We start from the raw sequence: 24,580 nt of genomic DNA, 5'->3' as shown, positions 1-24,580 counted from the left end.
CAGGTTGTGTAATATCAGTCTCTCCATTCACCTTTTCAGTAAGTATCCCTAGATTGTGAGAAGTCTAGATATACTTATAAAATCGCTGCAGTAGGGCTTATTTTCATGCCCATATTTATCAATTGTATCACATTTTTACAAAACTAACCCTAAGCATTTAAAGCAACAGTTCAAGCAATATCCTACATTGTGTTTTTTTTTTTTTTTTTAATAAATCAGTTCTTTACTATGAGAAAATACTTGTAGCACAATGTAAAAAAAAAATGTTTCAAAGATATTTTTAATGTTTCTTATGTAGGAAGCATTTCAAAAGTGACAGCCCCTTCCCCTTCTGGCTCCTGAGCCCCGCCCTCTCTCTAGCAGTGCACCAATTGTATCTAGTACTGCCTAGTCAATCCTATTCCAGGAACTACATTGCCCAGAATGCTGTGCAAGAACTGAATTAAATAACCCGGAGCAAGCGACCGATTACAGGAGAACAGATCGATCTGCAGCTAGCTAATCACTTGTCAGTGTGCAGATTGTATTGATGCACATATTGAATAGGGAAAAATATATATATTTTTAAACGGCAGCTTGAACTGCAGCTTTAACGTTAAAATACCACCACACTGAGTTACAGTATTTATCTTATTCTACCCATTATTGGAAGTTGGGTCAGTAGGAATTTTAACAAAAACTATGGGGAAAACGTGACCTTATAATAACATTTGTCTATATATTTGAAGAAACTGGTTATAGTCGATTGTGTCATGGTGTCAGCCAGTTTACTTTCCTGTTTTAGGCATCTGTAAGCTCTATAAGACATTGGTTACAATTGTGTACCCTGACAACTTTATATGGGAAAATCCTGTTGTTTAATATTACTATATTATCCCTGCTTTGTTCGTTAGTATTAAAGAGGATGAGTGCCAGCAACACAGATAAAGAGAATCCGGTGACATTCTGTGATCTCAGTTGCATGTCAAAAGGGCATATCAAGGCATATTAACATTTGATCTCAACTGACCAAGTTTGGATCACAAGGTAGTCACAAGTTTAGGGCCTGCTTTTGTAAGACTTCTAGTTATGCAAGACAGATTAAATCACGTTTCCTTTTTGTTCATTTCCTTGTATAACGGATTTGACATTCATCACAACAGCTAAAGAGAACAGTTCAAATGTTTGCTTTTAAACAGAATTCTTTGTTGCTATTGATACTATGCAAGACAATAATGCAATTCTGTGTTCGTCTGCAATGCTGTCAGTGAAATAATCTACATATGAGGAAGCTTTCTGACTTCTAAATCGAAGATCCTATTAGGCTGAGTCCCCGCTGGTGCTGAGCGCGCTAATGCTTGTAGAGCGCTCCAAGCATGAGCGCCGGGTGTCCTGCATTGATGCGCACGCGCGGGTGAGCGGGTGTTTCTGCGCACGAGCGCGCGTGCACAGCTTGAGCGAGGGACTTACATATATCTATATATGTAAGTAACCGCCGCAAGCGCCGCCCGCTCAGCGCTAGCGGGGACGCAGCCTAAGAGACTGTAAGCACAACCATGAGTATGGCAATATTGTGCTACATTGTTGATTGGACACCACAGTCTCGTAGGATTTCCAGGTTTCTTGTCATGATGAAAAGAAACTTTTCAGACTGGAGTGGGAAACCTGCAGAATTGATGCATGAACACAGCTTCCCTGTTGTAGTGTCCTCAATCATTTAGTTGCATTATTAAATCTTTCATCAACAAAATTTACTGCAAAGCAGTTTGTAAAACGTGTTACATAGATCACCGGGGGCCTATGGTTTTAGTCATATGAAATAAGCTGTTACTATTAATTGTAATGCAAATAACCTGTCTGACTCCCAGTAGTGAGAAAACGAATTATATAAATAAAAGATAGTTATAAGCTGAACATGATAAAGTCAGGCTCCTAGCTGGCTTCCAAGTGCAAAGTTAGGGCCACCGATAGGGGGGGGAAAGCCGGGACAAATGTCTCGGGCCAGCATTTACAGCCTGGTTGCCGTCGGGCTTGGCTCTCCCGAGCTCCTGCAGGTCTCTCCCCAACCCTGGGCCTCTCTTTCGCCAGTGCGCACCAGAAGCTGTGCCTGATTTCCGGGCGGGCCTAGCTTCTGGCGTGCACCAGCGGGAGAGAGAGGCAAGCCTGGCAGGGGAGGCCTAGCATGGGAAAAAGGCCTGCAGCAGCAAGGTAAGTGTGTATGTTTGTATTCTGTGTGTGTAGAGGGAGGGTGGGTTATTGTATTTTGTGTGTGTAGAGGGAGGGGGGGTTATTGTATTCTGTGTGTGTGGAGGGTGGGTTATTGTATTTTGTGTGTGTAGAGGGAGGGGGGGTTATTGTATTCTGTGTGTGTGGAGGGTGGGTTATTGTATTCTGTGTGTGTAGAGGGAGGGGGGGTTATTGTATTCTGTGTGTGTGTGTGGAGGGTGGGTTATTGTATTCTGTGTGTGTGGAGGGTGGGTTATTGTATTTTGTGTGTGTAGAGGGAGGGGGGGGTTATTGTATTCTGTGTGTGTGGAGGGTGGGTTATTGTATTTTGTGTGTGTGTGGAGGGTGGGTTATTGTATTCTGTGTGTGTGGAGGGTGGGTTATTGTATTTTGTGTGTGTAGAGGGAGGGGGGGGTTATTGTATTCTGTGTGTGTGGAGGGTGGGTTATTGTATTTTGTGTGTGTGTACTCTGTGTGTGTGGAGAATTGTATTTTTATGTGTGGGGGTGGAAAGTATTTTGTGTGGGGAGGCGGAGGTACTGTATGTATTTTGTGTGCAGGGGTACTTATTGTGGGAAGATTCTGTGTGTGTGGCAAGGGGGAGGAGGGGGGGAATGAGTGTGAGGAGGGGGGGATTGAGCTAGAATCACAACATTTAAGTAAATCAGGGCTCATAACGTGATGTTACTAAAACAAGAATGGATGTTATTTTCCCTCAGGTTAATGCATATCCTCAAAGCTAATTATATGCAAAAACAACAGACATTCACCTCATTAGCATAGGCTGAATGTCACATAGCATTGCATTTTCTGTCAATAACATGACATTCAGTGTGCTTTGGCATTAATCCGACCCAGACCCTGAAATAGGTGTTTCATTCAGGTTGAGAAAGAGAAGAGAGGAAATTAATGCTATGTTAGTTAACTCCTACCTAGCTGTGGCGTTACACGCTATCTGGACCCTGTTAATGCGCTCGTTCAGCGTCAGGATGTGAGTAAAGCCAAGTTTGCTGTAGGTCTGACCTAACTAGGGTGATCATATTTGTCCCGGCAAAAACTGGGACAAATGTCACGCATGCACAGCCGGCCACTTGCTGGCTGCACATGTGTGAACTGCGTTTGCCGGTCGCTCATGCGAGAACGGAGCTTGCTGGTCGTGCATGCACACGACCAACCGGCAAGTGCAGATTGCGCATGCGTGTTCGGCGCTCAGAAGGGCGATACAAAACCGGGACAGCACCCAAAAAATTCGGGACAGAGCCCTAAAAACCCGTGACTGTCCTGGCTTAACTGGGACATCTGGTCACCCTAGACCTAACGAAAGTCCACACTTTAACCCTAACGCATATTTGTGCGTATGCGCTGTTATTGTAACGCTTCATATAATTTGCACATAATTATCACCAACGGTCATTAAAGTTAATGTAAAGCCCTTTACAGGGAAAACATGATTTAGCTTTACGTTATTGGCTTTTGAAGATACACTGTTAAGCTTAACATGAGATTAAGTTAGATTAAAGTCACGTTAAGTCAATTAACAGAGATTTGTGGATCTGAGTCTAAATCTAACAATAATAATCAGGACTCATGTGACCACAGTTCATGTATTTCGGCCTTTGGCTTTCACTTAACTTATCCTAAAGAACTTTTACTCTGTGCTTCCTAACCGAATAACTGCAATTCCCAAGTAAACAAAGCAAGCAGAAGAAATCCATCCACAACCATGCACACGCCCTAGCCCCATGTACAAATTGGTTAAGGTACAATTCAATCATTTTTTCCTTTCACTGCTTTTCAAAAAGATACATACAATAGCTATTGCAATTATTTTTGCCAGCTAGATCATTTATACCAAAAAACATAATGATGGCCAACCACAAACCTTGGAATACACGTGTTCAATGATTGCATATCTTGATACAGTAAATAAAAATACCACTAGTGATGCATTTGCATGTCTTAGACAGGTCTGCAACCATAACTTTCCCCATTATCACTTAGCAAACAGTCCTTCTACTGCAGCCAGGGATTCTGGGCAATGACATGCAAATGAGCACAGTGTGCCACTCTTTACTTCCCATCCATTTTAACATGGACCCCTAAAGCTTATGCCTGCCGTATTACACAGCTTTTCAGCACAGCCTGGGTTTAGGAAGTGTAGAGCCAGTAAACCTACTCACAGACAGCTTTTTCCACCTTTTGGGTCTCATCAGTGCGAGGTTGTTTGCTAGCCATGCAACGTGAAGCTGGTGCATGGGTATAACCAGACATATCCCCGTGATATACATTTACACACAAAGCAGCTGCCAACATCCATGCTGACATTACCATAAGCCAAATTAGAAAAAAATCTGAATTGATCAAGAACCAGAGCTTCCTAGAGGAAAGATCATCGTTATTGTGCTCTTGCAGGCCTTCCCGGTTTTATATATATATATACACACACACAGAGCTTGACAAAAGATCTTGTGGTCAGAAACGTACGTCGCTCTGCTGGAGTTTCTGTGATTGCCTGATGTATTTCGTGGATTAAACAACTTTTCATTTTGCGTGTGCTGCGGATTCTATCTTTTTGTATATATATATATATATATATATATATATATATATATATATATATATATATATATATTATAACATCTGGTGTAATACTGGTTGAGTTGCCAAAAAACTATTTTTACTCAGAAAAAACTCTTCATTTTTTTAACAGATCCGCGCATTTGATTTGCCTCCAGCACTGAAAGGGTTAATAACGATTGTATTTCTTTTCACTGCCATCGTGGAAGTAAGTTGAATCCAACTGATATCTTCAGCTCATGTTGCCGATTTTTTTTGTTGTCCTTTTCAGAAGCAACATCTGCAGAGTCATACAGTGGCACCACCCGCGGGCCAGCGGCTTAGCTTCCCACTCAGCACTGCTGGAATCTAAATCAACTGTTTATTGTTTCCAGGTGGCTTTGGCACTGCGATACCACGCTGAATGAAGTGTTTAGATTGGGCTATGTGTAGAGACAAGCAAAATTAGGAAAATTGCCTACACGTGAATATCTGCCTCATCACTCGTACTTAAAATGTACTGATAGAGAGATTGGCGAGAAAATTACAACATATTCGGCATTGCAAGGCCCCCTTGATGAAATATATGTAACAAGAAAAAAAAAAGCAGTGCAGATTTTTGGTTAACCCAGGAGTTGTCAACTGCCATCCTCAAGACCCCCTCCACCCCCCCCCCCCCCAAACAGGTCAGGTTTTAAGCATATCCCAGCTTCTTCGACTGAGCCACTGATTGATCCACCTGAGCTGAAGCAGGGAGCCACTGATTGATCCACCTGAGCTGAAGCAGGGAGCCACTGATTGGGCCACCTCTGCTGAAGCAAGAATATCCTGAAAATCTGACCTAGTGAGGAGTCTTGAGGACTGGGGTTGATAAATCCCTGGGGTAATCCCTATGCTGACAGAGAGACCTGCAATGCATTGCACTGTGTGCCCCTGTGGCTGTGAAAGGCTGAGATCTGTTATGTTTGTCATGTCTATGTCTTGAATATGCAGGATAGGTTTGGGAACCACTCCATAGAAAAGACATTATGGAACTAGAGAAAGTGCAGAGAAGAGCCACCAAATTAATAAAGGGGATGGACAATCTAATTTATGAGGAGAGGCTAGCTAATTTAGATGTGCTTACATTAGGAAAGAGGCACCTAAGAGGGGATATGATAACTATATACAAATATATTCGGGGACAGTACAAGGAGCTTTCAAAATAACTATTCATCCCAAGGGCAGTACAAAGGACACAGGGTCATCCCTTAAGGTTGTAGGAAAGGAGATTTCACCAGCAACAAAGGAAAGGGTTCTTTACAGTAAGGGCAGTTAAAATGTGGAATTACCCATGGAGACTGTGATGGCAGATACAATAGATATGTTCAAAACAAAGTTGGGCATAGTTTTAGAAAGGAAATAAATAAATGGATATACCAAATAAGTAAACATGGGAAGGATGTTGATCCAGGGAGTAATATGATTCCCAATATTGGAGTCTGGAAAGAATTTATTTTTTCCTTATGAAATATCATTATGGGAGAAAGAGTGGCTCAGTAAGTAAAGACACTGACTTTGAAGCAGGGGAGCCTGGTTCAATTCCCAGCGTCGACTCCTTGTGACATTGGGCAAGTCACTTTATCTCCCTGTGCCCCAAGCACCAAAATACAGATTGTAAGCTCCACGGGGCAGGGACCTGTGCCTGCAAAATGTCTCTGTAAAGCGCCACATAAAACTAGCAGCGCTATACAAGAACATGCTATTATTATATGATGTGCTATTGGGGTTTTTGTTTGCCTTCCTCTGGATAAATATACTGTACAGGATAAGTATCTGTTGTCTAAATTTAACATAAGTTGAACTTGATGGACATATGCCTTTTTTCCCATCTCATCTACTATGTAACTTTGTATACGTCTAGTAGCAGTATTGGTCCTGCAGAGCTGTAGATTTGTTGCAATACTTTTAAATGGACCAACATGGGACTTCTTGATAGAGTAGATAGTGTTGCATGACTTCAGAAGCATCACTACAAATCTATAGCACAGAAAATATCATGAGGAATTTATTATGGTGCTATTTAATGATAACCCTGATTTTCCCCATTATGTCTTAGCATACATTGCTTCCACTGCAGCCAGGGATTCTGGGTAATGGCATACAAATGAGCACACAGTGTGTCACCTTGTGCTTCTTGTCCGCTTTAAAATGCGGTCCATGCAAGAAAATATTTTTTTGGCAAAACACTAACGAATCTAACAACGTACCTTGTTCCACTTGCTCACAATTCTTAGTATAATGCAATAGTCTTTCCCTCGTGCTAAAGGAGCATTGTAGAAGTCTCTGTAGTATTGTCTGTCCCCAAGTGAGAACTCCAGAGGTTCAGTGATGTCATTGGGAAGGAACTCCGCAGTGATGTATCCTAGAGTCTTGGATACATTACTAAAATACGTTACAGCCTCCAGAGACTCACAAGTGAAGGTGCAGAGTGAGACCAAATGAACCACAAACACCTGGTAGGAACTGGAAACAGAAATAGAGAAAGGTTACAGCAAAATTATGATGAGGTACAGCTTATTTTCCATTGTATACACTGTGAACGTAATTAAACCTGCTAGGAACTCCCAGCATAGTTACTGTAATTACTGGTACAGTATCTCAGGCAGTAATAATTACTATAAAATAGATGATTACAATATACACACTCCTTCGTTTTTCCGTTTTCTGCCTGATAATCACATTCTTTCTTGGAGGAATCCCTTGTAAAATGACATAAAAACAACCTTTTGTAAAGAACGTAACAATATAATTGTCTGCCATAAACAAATGTAACCATGCCTAAAGCTAATATTCGGTGTTTATTTCTTTAATAATGAATCAAGTTATCTTTTTTTTAATATGGTCATCTAAATAAGGGTGTTTATCAGTTGTTTCCTGTACCCTAACAACCCTGTCCTTGTCTCATGTACAATAAAGATAAGGGAGCGAGTGGGTGCGGGGGCTTTGCCTGTGCAGCTCCTGTTGAACATAGTTACATCACTGACAGATTTCCCAGAGCCCGTGACTTCAGTGATCTGGATGGATTATTAAGCAGCACGAATGGTTTGATCAGCAAGGGGAGGGGAGAGTGAGGGTCCGGGCTATTCAGCTTGTGCTTAGCAGAGGAAGGGGTCCCACCTCCAGTTCCAGGCCCAGAACAGTTGTCCCCGCTCTCTGGGACCTGGACTTTATACAGAAGGGAGGAGGAAAAGCAAACCCCACCCCAAACACTCTGCGTGTGTGATTGTTTAACCAATCATTCCTATTTGGGCCATATTTACTTCGTTTACATTTGGTCCTGAGCCGGAGAGTACCTTTAACCTTTACGGTGCCGGGGGTCCGACGGCATCAGAGTGCCATCGGACCCTCGGCACTTCTGCGTCATAGTGATCTTTCCAGGAGCGATCGCATGACACGGATGGTACCCAGATGCCTGCAAAAAGAAGAGGCGGGGGCCCCGTTCTAATTACAATCATGCTTGCTGCTCTGTCGGAGCAGTCATCCCCATCTGCCCCTAAGCAAATTCCCATCATGTACCAGGAAAACGCTAAAGGAGCGACTCCCAAGAAAAGCCATAACAGGGATATGTTTGAGCAGTAAAATCTCTCAGATTTTTAAAGTTGGATAACAAGTAAGTATTATGTTATAATTTTGTTTAAAAGGATTAATCTGTTCTTTGGGAGCAGGCCCTGCCCTTTCATCCTGCAAGCAGAGCACCCCCCCCCCCCCCCCTCCTCTCTTACTTGGTGCTAAACAAAGATGAAACGACGTTTGGGGAACATCTGACATTGTGGTAAAATTAAAAAATAAAAACCTCAGGAAACATGGTGGGACAGGAATAAAAGGAAGGCTGAAGGGGAAGCCGTTTGACGAGACCGAGCTTCCTGTCAGATGAGACTGGAAATGGGACCTAAGAACAATCGTTCTTTATCCCTACATAATCTTAGTAATGAAAAATAGCACTGTACTGTACCTCATGATGTAGACTAATCCCTTATAATATATAACTGAGTCACAGACACTGGTTCTCCAGGACAGGGGGGCTCAATTCCAGTGCTCAAGCACCTCCCCCCTCTCCTACAGGTCGGGTTACCAGGATATACCTGCTTCAGCACAGGCGGTTTCGACTGAGCCTCTGATTGAGCCACCTGTGGTGAAGCTGGGATATCCTGAAAACCTGACCTGTTGGAGGGGAGGAAAGAGGACTGGAGATGAGCCCCCCTGCTCTAGGAGCTCCTATCTCATTGGGCCAATGCATAGCCCACATTGCTATGCCTCCTACTCACAGGGGGCATTAACCAGGGGCAAAAGAAAATGCAATGAAAAGCAGAGGGGTAACTACACCTGAGTGTTTTGCGCCTTACAGTACAGGCAAAAAGGTCGCAGGGAATGATTGTACACATGGCGAGGGTCAGATGGAGCATAACGGCGAGAGCCAGGGGGCCTTCTCACACTCAATGAGTTACAGCAGTAACTATGGCCTTAGCAACGCTCTGCAATGAGGTTGTGCTGCGGCCTACGTTTGCTAAAAATGACAAACAAAAAACAGGCACCTACAGTACGTTTCCCTGAAAGAAGAAGAACAGAACGAGAAGGATGAAACCGTTGTATTCAGGAACAATGTAATCAGTAGTATGACAGCCATCACCATCACATCATTAAGCAGCTTACGCCGGGGAAAAAACAACACACCGGGAGATTAGTGCATCATTCGCTTGGGCTGTACGGAGGAAAAGCCTCTCACCTGATGGGTCCATTTTTGTCTTCAATGCTCTGAAGGCTCAGCCTTGGTAATTCACCCTGTGCTGCTATAAATACCACCCGAGGAAGTCGTGGATCTAACAGAGACAAAACATGAAGATATTAAGGCCTCGAGTGACTAATATGTGAATAATATGTATTCACAACACGATGTCTCCTCTATATGTGTTTGTGTAAACATATTAATCCATCATATACTGTAGGGCTCAAATGAATTTTTAAACTTTATTAAAATTATGGAGAATACATTCTCTTTTATTAATACTCGTTATATCCATGTACTAAACATTAATATAGTAAATTGCTCCTGTGATATGTAGTATGCATGAGAAAACAAAGAAAAACCTGGCGCCAAAAGTTCATTGGATAATCCTGTACTCCTCAGGGGATCAGCACACTTGCTTGACAGGCCATATAGGGGAAAAAACACAAACAGACACTGATCATAGTGCAACACTGTAGGGTTAAAACAGGTCTACACTAATACACACACTGCACATATAACATAGAGACTCCTAGTGACTATAAAAACTATTTATTAAATAAAAAGAACTATGCCATAAAATGGTTTGGACAAATGAGAACACCGCTGGTCATCCAGATGTGAAAAATCAGAGCCCTACTTACAAGCAGCAAGACAAATACAGGCAATGCAACAAAGAGTCTTCCGGCTGCTGCTGATGTCTTTGCAGAGATGTAATTCCTGCTGCACCGTGACTTTCGTGCTGACTCTCCCTCCAGGAGTTAACAGGAACAGTGGCAGTGTTGGAAGCCTGCTTGTGGGGCTCACAGCTCTCCTCCACGTGAGGCTGCTCTCCTCACTTCCTCCTCCGGTTACACAGGCTGTCTCAGCGTGCCTGCACGCGAGTGTGCACGTGCCCTTAAAGGGACAGTACAAGCGTCCTGTATGCCAAGAACTAACGGCTGCAATGGGGCTCAAATGTGACCAAGTGTCCCAAAAAGTCCAATACCAAGCTCAAAGTGACTGTGTCACCTGCCCTACGCGTTTCGTGGATGTTACTCCACTTCCTCAGGGAAACGCGTAGGGCAGGTGACACAGTCACTTTGAGCTTGGTATTGGACTTTTTGGGACACTTGGTCACATTTGAGCCCCATTGCAGCCGTTAGTTCTTGGCATACAGGACGCTTGTACTGTCCCTTTAAGGGCACGTGCACACTCGCGTGCAGGCACGCTGAGACAGCCTGTGTAACCGGAGGAGGAAGTGAGGAGAGCAGCCTCACGTGGAGGAGAGCTGTGAGCCCCACAAGCAGGCTTCCAACACTGCCACTGTTCCTGTTAACCCCTGGAGGGAGAGTCAGCACGAAAGTCACGGTGCAGCAGGAATTACATCTCTGCAAAGACATCAGCAGCAGCCGGAAGACTCTTTGTTGCATTGCCTGTATTTGTCTTGCTGCTTGTAAGTAGGGCTCTGATTTTTCACATCTGGATGACCAGCGGTGTTCTCATTTGTCCAAACCATTTTATGGCATAGTTCTTTTTATTTAATAAATAGTTTTTATAGTCACTAGGAGTCTCTATGTTATATGTGCAGTGTGTGTATTAGTGTAGACCTGTTTTAACCCTACAGTGTTGCACTATGATCTGTGTCTGTTTGTGTTTTTTCCCCTATATGGCCTGTCAAGCAAGTGTGCTGATCCCCTGAGGAGTACAGGATTATCCAATGAACTTTTGGCGCCAGGTTTTTCTTTGTTTTCACTTTCACTTTCTCTGTCAGTACTGACAGTATTACTAGGCAGCCTTTATATATATATATATATATTTTGCAATTGTCACACTGGTGTTTTAGTCTTTAGCGCTTGTGCACATTTTATCTTTTTCACATGTAGTATGCATGAACTATATTTAGTATGCATGATTCACAATTATATTTATATATGACTTGTATCTATATATTTTATCTAAAGTTTTTTCTTCTTCTTTTTTGATCTTTTTACATGTTCTGTATGAACTATTAATGGTGATTTCATCATTTTTCAATATTTCTGTGCACCTTTTTTATATTGATTGTTGGAAGCATTGTAGTCATATAATGACCAATTGCAAATATGATATATTATATGCTGGATTAATTTTATTCACAGTATTTATGCCATATGGTTTCGTCAACAGCAATATATTGAGATTGGGAATGAGAGTTCCCTGTTCCCTTAGTATTTTCTTATGTTTACATGGATGAGGATTGTCAACCTGTATTTCTACATACTTGTGTTTTGGATGTTTAAACTTATAGTTCATTACATGCGGACAATCCTACCCCAGTCTACATTTTAAGTATAAGATTTATCCAGTGTTCTCTATTTGGTTATTGATTACTTTTGTTTTTTCTTTTTTCTCTATTTTCTAAGGGGATGAGTTTAATCATGCATCCATTAGCTTTATCTGCAAGAGCCTCTCTTGTTTAAACATGTATTTTTAACAATTTTCTGATTAAAGTTTTGGTATTCAATGTTTTCTTTTTTAATAGCCAATCACGGCGTTTTGTGTACTCTTTCCATTATGAGCGCGAGTATGGAGTGAATCGCGCGTCATAGTAGCGATGAGGTTAACAGTCGCATGGAAATGACGTCACAGATGCCGCGATTTTGGCGCGAATTGTCTGTGGATATAATGATGCACCTCTGAACTTCTCACTACACCTTGAGAAAGTCCTTTACGGATGAAACGCGTAGGTGCGTTCCTACCATTGTTTTTCTTTTTAACTGACCAATAAATTACTATATTTATCACTTATCCCTATCTGGAGTTACCCTCATTTTTTGGCGCTATACTAGCTGGAAGCTGCTGGGAAACGCTGCTGTGCTCTTCTTCATCCTTTGCTGCTTGTGTCTACCTTCAGAGGACGGCACGCTGGAATTGATCCATCAACCAAGGACACCATAAAGGAAGGTAAAGGGCTATAGCCCATTTTATTTTTACCATCCATTGCTGGACCTACTTGAGTTATTCCTCGGGGTTGAGTATACTGTTATTAGGAGACCTATTTTGGGGTACCTGCGTGGGGACCACCAGGCCTCTAGTTTCTCACCCTGAGATGTCATGCCAATATACTCTATGTCCTGGAGTCTGGATCTACTATTGGAAATAGAATTAATTGATAAATGAGCTATTCATGGTGATGCACCAATACACTGTTCTACTCGAGTGACTAAGCAGTGCTATGACACGTTCCGCTGTGGGAAGACAGCTTATGACACATTTTCTTAAATGGCTGAGAGGTGTCATGTAGCACTTGACAAGGGATATAAGCAGCATACTGTACATACAGAGTAAAGAATAACAATGGTAAGTCACTTAGACTATAAGCCCTTTGTAACTCCCTTTGCCTTATCCTGTCATTGACTTGCTGCTCATCCCCCCATTGTTTATACTTGATTTAACCTTGAAATGTCATCTTGTAAAGCGCGGCCTATACGGTTGGCGCTATAGAAATAAAATGATCCATACATAGTGCATCTCTATGTACTACGGAGAGTGGAAGGCAGCAGGCAATAAAGGCGCCGTGACTTCCTTCCCAGAGTCACACATGTCAGATCTCACTGATCTTTAGCATAAGCATCTCAGAGTTCAATGAAGCCTCGCAGATAATAAATAAATGAAAAAAAGAGCATACCAGATTATTTTCTTTTCTACGTATATAATGTCTATCAGAGTAAAGAAGTAAAGAATACATCAATCTTGGCCCCTTGCAGACACACTTACCAGAACGCCCTACTAGTGTCTCTGTAAGTTCTTCCTTCCAACCAATTAGATTGTAAGCTCTTCGGAGCAGGGACTCCTTTTCCTAAATGTAACTTTTATGTCTGAAGCACTTTATGTGTTATTTGTATTGGCTATTTATATGATGGTCACGTGTATTACTGCTGTGAAGCGCTATGTACCTTAATGGCGCTATATAAATAAAGAAGAAGAAGCAGGCACACGGTCTTACTCAAAAGGAGGTTTAATATGCCATAAAGTCCAACGTTTCGGCAGTCAAATACTGCCTTTCTCAAGGTGACTGCCGAAACGTTGGACTTTATGGCATATTAAACCTCCTTTTGAGTAAGACCGTGTGCCTGCTTCTCCTTCTTTGTACTGGAACATTTGGGACTACAGGAGCTCCCCAGGACCAGCGCACCGGCAGCTAAGTACCCCACCTCTATTACCATTGATATTGAGTGTGTGTCTCATCCTCTGGCTATATAAATAAAGACATACATACATACATACATATATCAGTGTAAATTACCCCTTTTATTGCCCTTTTTTTCTGCTATACTCTACCACGGAAATTACTCGAATAAAGTATCCCGTGATATGAGGATTGTTTTCCTGTCCCGAAAAATGGAACCTGCACCATAAAGTTGTGGTTACTTCAGCGATTCTGTGTGAGAATGCCACAACACAGGTAGATTAAACTAAATAAATACTGTGTGGGAACGAAACGGTCTCTTTGTTTTTAACTTACTAAAGGGAGAGGCTGCATAGAAAACGCTGTTATGGTGTACATTGCATTATCGGGCTTTGAAAGCTACGATAAAGGAATGGAGGTTATACGCCCTTATTAAATTAATCTCTCTTGATTAATAGCTGGCGTGCTTCAATCAAAGGGGGAAGATGAGAACACCAAGCAAAAGTTCTGTGTGCAATTTAAATGGGTTATAAAATTGGGGCTCGTTATTGTGCTCTTATGTGTGTTATGCTCTGTTCCTGCGCTTGAACTGGCATAATTTATAAATACACAGCTCCATCTAGTGGACAATCTGTGGTATTATTTCGCAGCAGATGCAGGCACTGTTACAACCCAAACATTTTTCAGTAGCACAGCTGAGAAAATACTATTATGTATAATGAAGTCCCAAAAAGGCTAAGGTAAATTACACAGAGTTTAATGTTTAACAGAAATTTATTGCAAAATCATTTTTATACATAAACAATTTCAATTGGTAAAATTGAATAAAAAACAAGGAATAACCAATAATGCAGGTCCTAACACTAAAGCTGTGAACCCTTCCTTTTACCTCTGTATGAGGGGAAGCAACTGCAATGAGTCTTGTGCCTTCAGCAAAATGCCAGAACCTCCCAAGTTAAAAAGGTGGGGAGGGGTGAGCTCTGGGGGAAGGTGCCACCTACCTCCATTTAACTGTTACCAGTCAGAAATTGATTAACACACACACATTCCCAGTTAGCTCAAACTCCTACACCCACCACATCATGAATATATATATACAGTATATGCCAAAATGAGTGCTACTAGGCGTGGCAAATGTATTCAACAAAAGACAGGGGTGCCCAATGCTACATCAAATTGACAAAACATATATGGTAATAAGTACAAAGTATTTTCACTATGTATATTTATTCTCCCATTTATTGATAACTCAATGGAGAAGCGCTGGGATTCAATGTGTATATATATATATACATACATACATACATACATACATACATATACACACACACATATATATATATATATATATATATATATATTATATATATATATATATATATATATATATATATATATATATATATATATATATATATATATATATATATAAAAAAATATACATACATAGCAGGTATTAACAGATCTTCATCCGGAAAGAAGAGACAGCACACAGCCAAGTTGAAATGACAATATATTGAGGTAACAAACAGTGGGCTAATTTTAATTTTTGCTGCTGCTGACCCTGCCTGCCTATGTTCTATTTTGAACCCTTATCTATGTCCTATATCTTTGGACATCATTAGTGGACTGTGCTGTGCTGTTTGATGCTTGCAGTATTTCATTTTCAAGGAGCTGAGTATCTTTGATTTTTTTCTCCCTCCCTCTGTTTCCCTATTTATCTATATTTATGTATTTGGGTTACTAAATGGAGTATTCTATATGCATGCCTTGAATTAACATCATTTGTACTGCAACAGGTTTATTATAGTGTTTTTAACACTTTAACTGCTATCAATTTAGCACCATGGGGTTTTTTGTGTTTGTATGTTTTTATTAGTTTGCATTTTTTGACCCTTTTTTGAATGATGTCTCTTAACTAGCAATACTCTCTGTAACCGGCCGGTCTGATTTACTTCATTGCGGGAAATTATCTTTTCCCTCAGTGAGTTAGGTTTATCTTGGGGCATCAATTTTTTCTTGTATTTTTTTGGGGGTCTGGTATATATATTTTTTTCTTTTATTTTTTCTATTGTCCACTAATCAATTATAGTCAGGCGGGTTCATTGGTCAGTTGTTTGTATTTCTGTTATCTTTTGGATTTAATTAAAGTACCCTTTATATTTTTTGCAATTATTTGTCTGAGTGCTACTTTAGAGGTTTCTTTCTTTGTTGTGTTTACACATATATATATATATATATATATATATATATATATATATATATATATATATATATATATATATATATATATATATATATATATATATATATATATAAATATACATACATACAGTAGCAGGTATTAACAGATCTTCATCCGGAAAGAAGAGACAGCACACAGCCAAGTTGAAATGACAATATATTGAGGTAACAAAAACCAAGACACTACATCCGACGTTTTGGTCAGCTACACGTGACCTTCCTCAGGGACATCCCTAATACCTGCTGTTTCAATATCGCATATGGGATAAGCATCAGTATTTCATTGTCTACAGAGTGCCTGCTGCCTTGTTTCACTTATATACATACATACATACATACATACATATGTAGCCAGGTCCCCAGGTTCACCCTTATCTCCGCTGCAATAGGGAGAGTAAGGGAAGGTTGCAGAGCGTGCAGGGAGCGCTCCGGTGCACCGGAGCCTCCGTGGCGGCCCGAGCGTTCAGGGCACCGCCATTTTGGTACTCGCGCATGCGCAGCGAGTCTTAGAGTGCGCGCATGAGCAGAGAGTGGCTGCGGTAGCGCTCGAAGCATGGACCAACCAGAGGGGGCATAGCATCGGAGACTACAAGTCCCATGTGCCTCAGTCAGACCAGGTGATGCCAGGGAGCCAATAGGGAGACAGGAGCTCAGCCGTTAGAGGTTAGGAGGTTGCGCAGGGGAGCACGTTGATCAGAGAAGATCGGGAGGGGGACGAGGAAGGAGCTCAATGTGTAGAGAAGCAAGTAGCCTCTACACTAGGCCCATATACCCCCAGGCCAGATAGGCCCTGAGTCACAGTCAGTCAGAGTTAATGTAGGGACAGGCCCTAGAATAGGAACCTGTCACATTAGTGAGTGAAGCTGCTAAAGACACAGAGACTGTCACAGCACCATCCCAGAAGTTTGGGACAGACCTCTTCAGGCATATCATCAGCCATCCGAGTGGATCGCCCCGGAAGGTATCACAGGCAGCTCCGCGTCGTTGGATCCTTTGTGAAGTCTGTTGGCGGGCCCGAGCGCGCAGGTAACATTCATAAAGTGAACGAACTATAACATTGCTCATATTAGTGGCTGCGCAGTCACACACCTACACACTTATCTTTGGGGTTCGTGTTACGGGGTATTGGACACTGGGTGGGAGCACGGTGGAAGTTCGCGTCCTGCGAGACGCGTTAACTAAAGTGTCTCCTTAGGGAGAAATGCTGATGGGTTATGATACATATATGCATGGTTATGGTTACCGATAGTAAAGCTACTGTTTCTTTTACATGCTGTGTGAGTAGTATTGTGTTATTGTCCTGCGAGGCACAACTCCCGCTCTGCTGGGAGCCATCGCAGGTGGAGGCGCTGCATCTGATAAGATATAATCCATACATATACATTGTCCCAGGCTCTCTGTGGCAGAGGCTTAGGCCCTGCGAGCCAACAGGTTATACAGCATTGGTAGTTACACTGTATTCAGTAGGAAACAGGGCTACACATACATACATACATACATACATATTTACATATACACACACATTATATGTATATATATTTCGTTTTTACACCCAGTTTGCCAGGCCCAGTTTCTCCTGTAAGAACAGTAGCACACATGAAATTAGGAGGAACACTGCGAAAGTGACATATTATTCACCTTACTTTGCTCTCTTTCTCGCTCTAATCTATCACTGCTGGATGAAGGCCTCCCCAGCAATCTTCCAGGTGCTGCGGTTGCAAGCCTCTTTTCTCCATGTTGCTCCAACAAATTTTCTGATTTCATACTCCCATCTTACTTTTGGTCATCATTTTGGTCATTGAATCACTCTTTGAATCCAGTCAAGTACCATCTTTGTCCAACAATGGTAATTTCTTCTTGCAATATGTCCGGCCCACTGCCATTTTAATTTCTTCACCCTTGTGCTGAAACCCATTATTTATTTTCCCTGTGTCATTGGTTAATACCCAACATGCATCTCTCCATACTTCTTTGTGTTGTTTGAAGCTTCTGAATTATATTCACATTTACTGTAGGGTCCACGTTTCACATCCATACATGAGCACGGACAGAATACACTGGTCGAAAACTTTCTTCTTCAGTCAAAGTGGAAGGTTCAGTTAAAATATTATCTTGTTTCTTCCAAATACGTTCCATCCCTTCTTCATTCTCCTATTGATTTCATTCGAAAGGTTCCCATCCGTTGTTATTTGCTACCCAATGACAGTCTTCGACTTCTAGTTCTGTTCCATTTTCAATCTTTGCAGACTTGACACATTTGTTGATCGTCATTTTGGTCTTGCTGAGATTCTATAATGGTGCTCATCTCAGATCAGGAAGCGGACCTACAGAGCTAAGGTAGGGTATATATTCACTGACCAGAGCCAGAGGACAGAGTCCTGTTTAGAGTTATCGTAGTCGGGATGCAGGCAGAGGATCAAGGCAGGTGGCAGAGGTGCATGATTGGGTCACAGGCTGAGGTCAAGGCAGGAGGCAAGAGGCAGGTTCAGAGTAACAGGAAGGGGTTCTAATCCCCTGCCCCTCCCCCCACAATCCAGTACTTAAAAAGGCGCTAGGCAACAATGCACACAAAGAACGCAGCTTTGGCTGAGAGGATGGTCCCCGAGAGCACTCACTAGCTCCTGATACTTTGTTCCAGCCCCCGAGTACACAGCTCTGCCGGTCACATCAGGCCCATGTAAAGAATGCCTTCATGATCCTCAGTGGAACCGCACAGTGGCTCTCACACAGACCTCTGTCAGCTCTCCGATACTTCATCAGTTATGGCCCTTTATAATACCTGGAGTTCCCATTCACTAAATCTAATCACAGACAGGGGCAGAGTCCAACTTGGCTCTGAGATGTTGGTGGTTAACCTCTCCCTAGTTCCTTAACAATGGGCACAGCATAAATAGATTGGCAACACACCTTAAAACATACACAACTTGAAGCTGCATGCCCATACAATGGGTTCACTTTCCCAGGCATACAATGCCCAATGTTCACACCATTAAACAGTGATTACATTGATTAAAAGTGCCTTTGCATAGAGAGTCCAGGTTAACCCCTCCAGTGTCCACAATCTCCTGCACAGAGCATATCACTGCTTTTAAACATTTGTACAGAGGAATATATAGACAACCCCTGATGTGCCCAATATTAATCCTTTATTGCCCACAGTAATACTGACAAGACAATCAAATGCTTTTTTGTAATCTATGAATCCTAAACTGAGTGGTAGATCATATTCATTACTTTGGGAAATCACTTCTTGTATGACGTGGGTGTGGTGTATTGTGTTGTATTCGCTGTAAAATCCCGCTTGTTTTCTAGGCTGGGAAAAACCGATGGTTTGATGCAGCCGATTAGTGAGTATCTTTGTAAAAACTTGCATCCACTCCTGCCCTTCCACAACATTGTTACCGCCGCAGTTATACACCAAACCATGGTGGGGCCATTTAAAGAACTCCCGCTCCAAGGACGTGCTCCCTCTGGGTAGATGACCGCGTCCCTGTGAGCTGAGGGAGGAATAGTGCACAGCGAAAACAAGCACAAAAAATCCCTTGAAATGAAACATGTGAAAATAAAAAACACAATACAAAGGGAATATATTGTGACAGAGTCATTGGCTCTGTATGCTAGAGAGTGTGTAGTATGTAGGGTGCAGCGTGCAGGAGGTTAAATTCCTCCTGGAGAGGCTAGCTTCAGGTGGAGCTAATTAAGCTCACTCTTACATTTAAATGCATAGGAGATACTGGCGGCACCCCATAACGGGCCCCGTATCTCGGGAAGCAGGGGGTCCCGAGACTGAAATCAATGTGGTTCAGCTCAAGAGACCCCCTGCTCCCGCACACTAATAATAAAAATTACAATAATGCAGCTTCATTACCTTAGCGGATAGCCGCTAAGGCAATGAAGGGGCTAAGACACAATAGCAGCTTTATTGAGGGCAGAGTGGGTGAGTGACGTGGGTACTTGGTCCTTCACTCACCCCCTCTGCCCCCAATAAACATTACAATATGTACTAAACACGATACACAACCCACCCACCCCCTGTGGCCCCACATAAAACCAGATGTTATATTTTTATACGCAGGATTGATACCAGAAGGTGGTCCCTGTGGATGTCCAGGGGCCCCAACGGGGTCCCAAGGTGGTCCCCGTGGGAGTCTGGGGGTCCTCGGGTGGGCCCCGCGAGTGTCTGGGCACGATAAGCCACTATAGCAGTCAATGGTCACCCTAATAAAAATACATTAATGCTCAAAATACACAATAATAAAACATACACATGCACCTAAACACCACAATTCAATAAATAAAAGCACTAGCCAACAAAACAATTAAATAATTTTGTTTTCCACCTGCGTTTTTCGTTCCGTCAGGGAAGTCACATCTGCCTTAAATTCAGCAACAGCTTTATTACTGTAAGCGCAGTTTGAAAAACCCCTTGCATCTCTTTAAATAATTCTTTCAACGCTTTTGGGGTGATTTCGGTAGTTTCTTCTGTACCTTGTTCTTAATCTGTTTCGATAAAGCTTTCACCTTGTTGAGTGGAGGAGAAAGGAGCGGCTCATTGAGTAAAGACACTGACTGGCACTGAGTTTGAAAAGGGGGAACCTGGTTCAATTCCCATTGTCAGCTCCTTGTCAGCTTGGGAAGTCACTTTATCTCTCTGTTCTTCAGGCACCAAAAAACATAGATTGTAAGCTCCACGGTGCAGGGACCTGTGCCTGCAAAATGTCTGTAAAGCGCTACATAAAAAAACTAGCAGCGCTATACAAGAACATGCTATTATTATTGTTATTGTTGTTGAGGCTGAGCTTGAGCTTGTTGATCCTGTGGGTGTGCGTGCACCATCTTGGATCTCGGCAACCGGAGATGCCGTTTTTGTGAAAAAACGTGAGGCTGCGGCTTTCTATCCTTCTTTAGCGGCATCCCATAAGATTCTGCTGGCGGGGGGAGGTCTTTAAAAGTAAGTTTCGGCGGCTTGGAGGGCTATAACGGCGGCTATTAGAGTGGAGTCAGTGGAGCTAAATCAGTGAGCTCCTATACTCCCCGACACTGCGTGCACGCCCCCTTGAGCACAATTTTTGTGTGTCACATACAGCCCCCCTTGTTTTCCTTTAATGGAGCAATCACACCTACTTGGCCAGAAAACCTTCTTTGGACAGTCTAACTGGCTACCTTAAACAATTCTAACCATGATAATAGCAAAGGTTTGGCTGCTTTCATTTGTTTGGAAACTGATGAAGTTGAAATTCGTAGGGGCCTTTGAATGGGACGGGTTTGTCAATCCGAGAACCAATAAAGTTATGGGGAGGGGGTACTCCGGCTGTACAAGCTCTTGCTGAACACGCAGTGACATCACACAAAAGGGAACCAGCCTGAGGAAATCCAATCCCCTCCCAAATCTAACTTTAAAAAAATAAATACTTAAAATTAGTAAGTATAGGATTTAAAACAAATTACCAAATAGACCCTTAAACATGTCCCTGGAATTAGTTCAATTTGGCCCTTGGAGGTAATTGCCCCTGCAACACCAAGTGTACTGTATGGTAAAGCAATAGTTCTTCTTAACACTTAAAAAAGGCAAGTTTCTTTTGTGCTTGTTTCAGGCATCGTTGTTTTACGAGTCAGGGAGGATATGCATATTTTACCTGCGATTCGGGTCATTATGTTGATCTGTGCAGGGTAATGTTGATGAGATGTTGAGATGAGATGTGCAGTGTAGTTGGTGCCGGGATGCAGTTGTAAGCACACTACGGGATGCGCCTCATTTGTGGTGAAGTTAAACATTAGCTCATCAATGAAATCCTTCTGATACCATCTTCTCCCATGGATGAGAAACTGTAAAAAATAAAAAATAAAAGGAAACAGTCTATTGAATGGTGTAGTCCCTCCAAAAAGGGAACACAGGTCAGAGAGACACAGGAAAACCATTTTTGTTTTTTCATCTCTCCCTTCAAATCACAATACGCATATGGTCACCTGTAGTAATAGTGCTCTATATAATTTATGACCAATTTATGTTGTATAGTCAAGCAGCATGTAGCAAATATGGGTCTTAATCTTTTGGACAACAAAACCATGATGTGCTGTTTGAGGACAATGCTGCCGTTTTTTTAATCACAAAAAACAAACTTAACAAATCTAATATCTTTCAAGTGTAGCCTAGCCTCCGGCCACTACTTATTTCCCTGAGCCCTACCAGTGTAAGTCCTGTTTCCTGTAAGGTACAGGCAGTGGAAGGGTTAATTCCATCCTAAGGCCTTGTTTGCTATTGTAGCCTTAAATGCAGTAGTTGTATCTAAGGGCGGGCCTAGCAAGAGCCAGAGAATGTCAGCCTGGAGGGGGGTACTGGCTGGGTGTTATGCTGGATGTGATGACCTGCCAGTATCAGACTTGCTCTGTTATGGGGCAGTGTTACAAGCCCAACCCCAGGGTATAAATACTGTCTCTCTCCAAACAGTGGGTGTGTCTCTTTCCTCCCTCTGTGTAGTGAGCAACAACTTCCCTGTGTCTCATAAGGGGACATCAGGAGGAGCACCATGCAGGAGGAAACTTGGATGGGCCTCAAGCCATGAAGTGACCTTCTTAGGGGAAGCAAGGAAAGTGATGTACCTGCTGTGTAAGATCCTGAACATTGCAATAAATACCATGGTTACCAGAGACTATTGTGATTCACTGTCTTGGGCTAAAGAAAGGTGTCAGTCTTGGCCATCCTTCTCACCAGAGGATCCATGCTGACTGGAGGCACTGCAACCACGAATAAGGTAACCTGTAAATCTTGTCCTGTTCTCCCCACACCAATGCTGAGCACTCAGCCCTCCTGTTACCTCACAGGTACGCACCACACTGCATTAAATATGGAGTAGCAGACCAAATCTCACTTAGGGTGGGGGTAAAGGGGCTACACAAGTATACCTTCGAGTATGGTTGTCCTGATGTTTTGTTGGCTGCCTTTGTAGGAGCTTAATTAAAATCACTGTTTTTATTGGTTTTAACTACAGTAGAAGTGCAAGTTGATCAAATCGTGGTGTTTTTCTTGTGTTTTTCGGTTAAAACCTAAACCGGAATCCCTACTGTAGTTATATGTACAGCATGTGGGTTTTGAGATATTCAATTATTTAAGGATGTAACTTAGCAGTGATGACATCTTTTTAACAATGAAACACTGTGTTTGATAGACACAAAATTCAGGGCTAACGTGATGTCAGCAGAATATAGTGTCCCGAGGTTCAATTGTACATAAAACAGAAGCAAAATTGTAAACATTTACTGTGCTTACCATGTACACCTCTTTCAATGGGGATTGCCTTTTCCAGCGTAAACACGTTTCGTTTAGTAAAGTTAGATTACTGATAGGTTCTCCTCCTGAAAATCAATACATATAACGTGTTGGACTATAGCGTAAACAATTTCCATCTCTAGTCTCCTCCGGGATTTGATAACGCAAGAGTGGCAAGCGAAGTCTACTATAAATTGTTTCTACAAACCTCCCCATGGTATATTATACGTACACAATAGGACTACCCTTTGGATTGTGTCTGCATTCTATATTTGTCAGTAGAATGTTCAGAACTGAAACTGACCCCTGAAAGTCCAAACAGAATCAGACATTTGGGAGGTGGGAAGTGGGGCTTACTGTATATTATAGTAATATAACGTAAAAAAAGCACTCATACTGTGGTAAATTTGACCACAGGAAACAATATCTATAAATGTTGTACTCAATAAGATTATTATAAAAGCATATGCACAAAGGTTTAAAATAGAACAGCCTATTAACGTCTACATATCCTCTTATATTTGAAATATCCTCCAATAGATCCATAATATAGTCAATAACCGCATGGTGAAAAAAAATCTCTATCTTAGATACTGTATACAAAGATGAGAAGGACACAAGTCTTGTAAAGCATACAATAGGTTAATGCACAAACTGACCCCCCCGGCACCGAGAACAGTAAGTCTTGCTTCTTCTGTATGACAGCACTTGCATAGCTGACACACTCGCCTGAAGAGACTTGACATTTTGGGCAGCAGCCCTTTGTCAAGAGTCACATGTAAGTGATTTGTCATATTTGCAGTGTCACTTTATACATTAACCCTTCGGTGCGCAAACTGGGGGGTGCGAGACTGACTGCGGGCGGCGCGTGGTTTACAGAGGCCCCCGCGCGCTTCCCGAAGGCACTTAAATGAAGTGTCGGGGAAGCGGCGAAGGCTTCTGTAAACCGCACTTACATTGGCTCCGGCGGCTTCTTAGACACGTCGCCATGGCAACACAGTGTCAAATGACGTCGTGAGGTCATGTGATGTCACGTTGCCATGGCAACGAGACATCATGATGCAACGCTGGAGCCGAGGTAATAGGGGGGGAGGGGGCACGGAGAGAGGGGAACTGCCGGCAGGGGTGCACAGGGAAAAAGGTTTGCCTCCCCTATATTAACCTGTTGTACAGTATGCTTTACACATTTCTGTATATGCACATTTTAATACAAATTGATTTTCTTTTCAATACTGGTGTCCTCATCTTTATATATTTAAGATAGAAAAGAATTCCCCAACGTATTATTGACTGGCATATTATAACGTGTATGTGAAAATCTGCCTAATTTAATAAGCTTTCTGATATGATTCGCATCTATGATATTATTATTTATTATTATTTCTGTGGTTAA

The 24,580-nt window shown here is 42.2% G+C and overlaps 1 protein-coding gene across 5 annotated transcripts in view; it reads right to left on the bottom strand.

Moving 5' to 3' along the window:
• Positions 1-24,580, bottom strand: part of SUSD1 (sushi domain containing 1) — a 179,803-nt gene that overhangs the window by 24,607 nt on the left and 130,616 nt on the right. For all 5 annotated transcript variants that reach the window (XR_012800399.1, XM_075593999.1, XM_075594032.1 and 2 more), the window contains 4 exons: positions 23,188-23,273; positions 21,557-21,746; positions 9,527-9,620; positions 7,011-7,266 (listed from right to left, as the gene is read on the bottom strand). Coding sequence is in view for 4 of the 5 variants with exons in the window: in XM_075593999.1 (XP_075450114.1) it covers positions 7,011-7,266; positions 9,527-9,620; positions 21,557-21,746; positions 23,188-23,273 (626 nt within the window). In the remaining variant the exon portion in view is untranslated. The remainder of the gene's footprint in view (positions 1-7,010; positions 7,267-9,526; positions 9,621-21,556; positions 21,747-23,187; positions 23,274-24,580) is intronic.

Source organism: Ascaphus truei, chromosome 1, assembly GCF_040206685.1.
Source record: "Ascaphus truei isolate aAscTru1 chromosome 1, aAscTru1.hap1, whole genome shotgun sequence".
In the NCBI taxonomy this organism is placed as follows: Eukaryota; Metazoa; Chordata; class Amphibia; order Anura; family Ascaphidae; genus Ascaphus; species Ascaphus truei.
The sequence above is the reverse complement of the archived record's forward strand: the minus strand, read 5'-3'. Positions and strand labels throughout refer to the sequence as shown.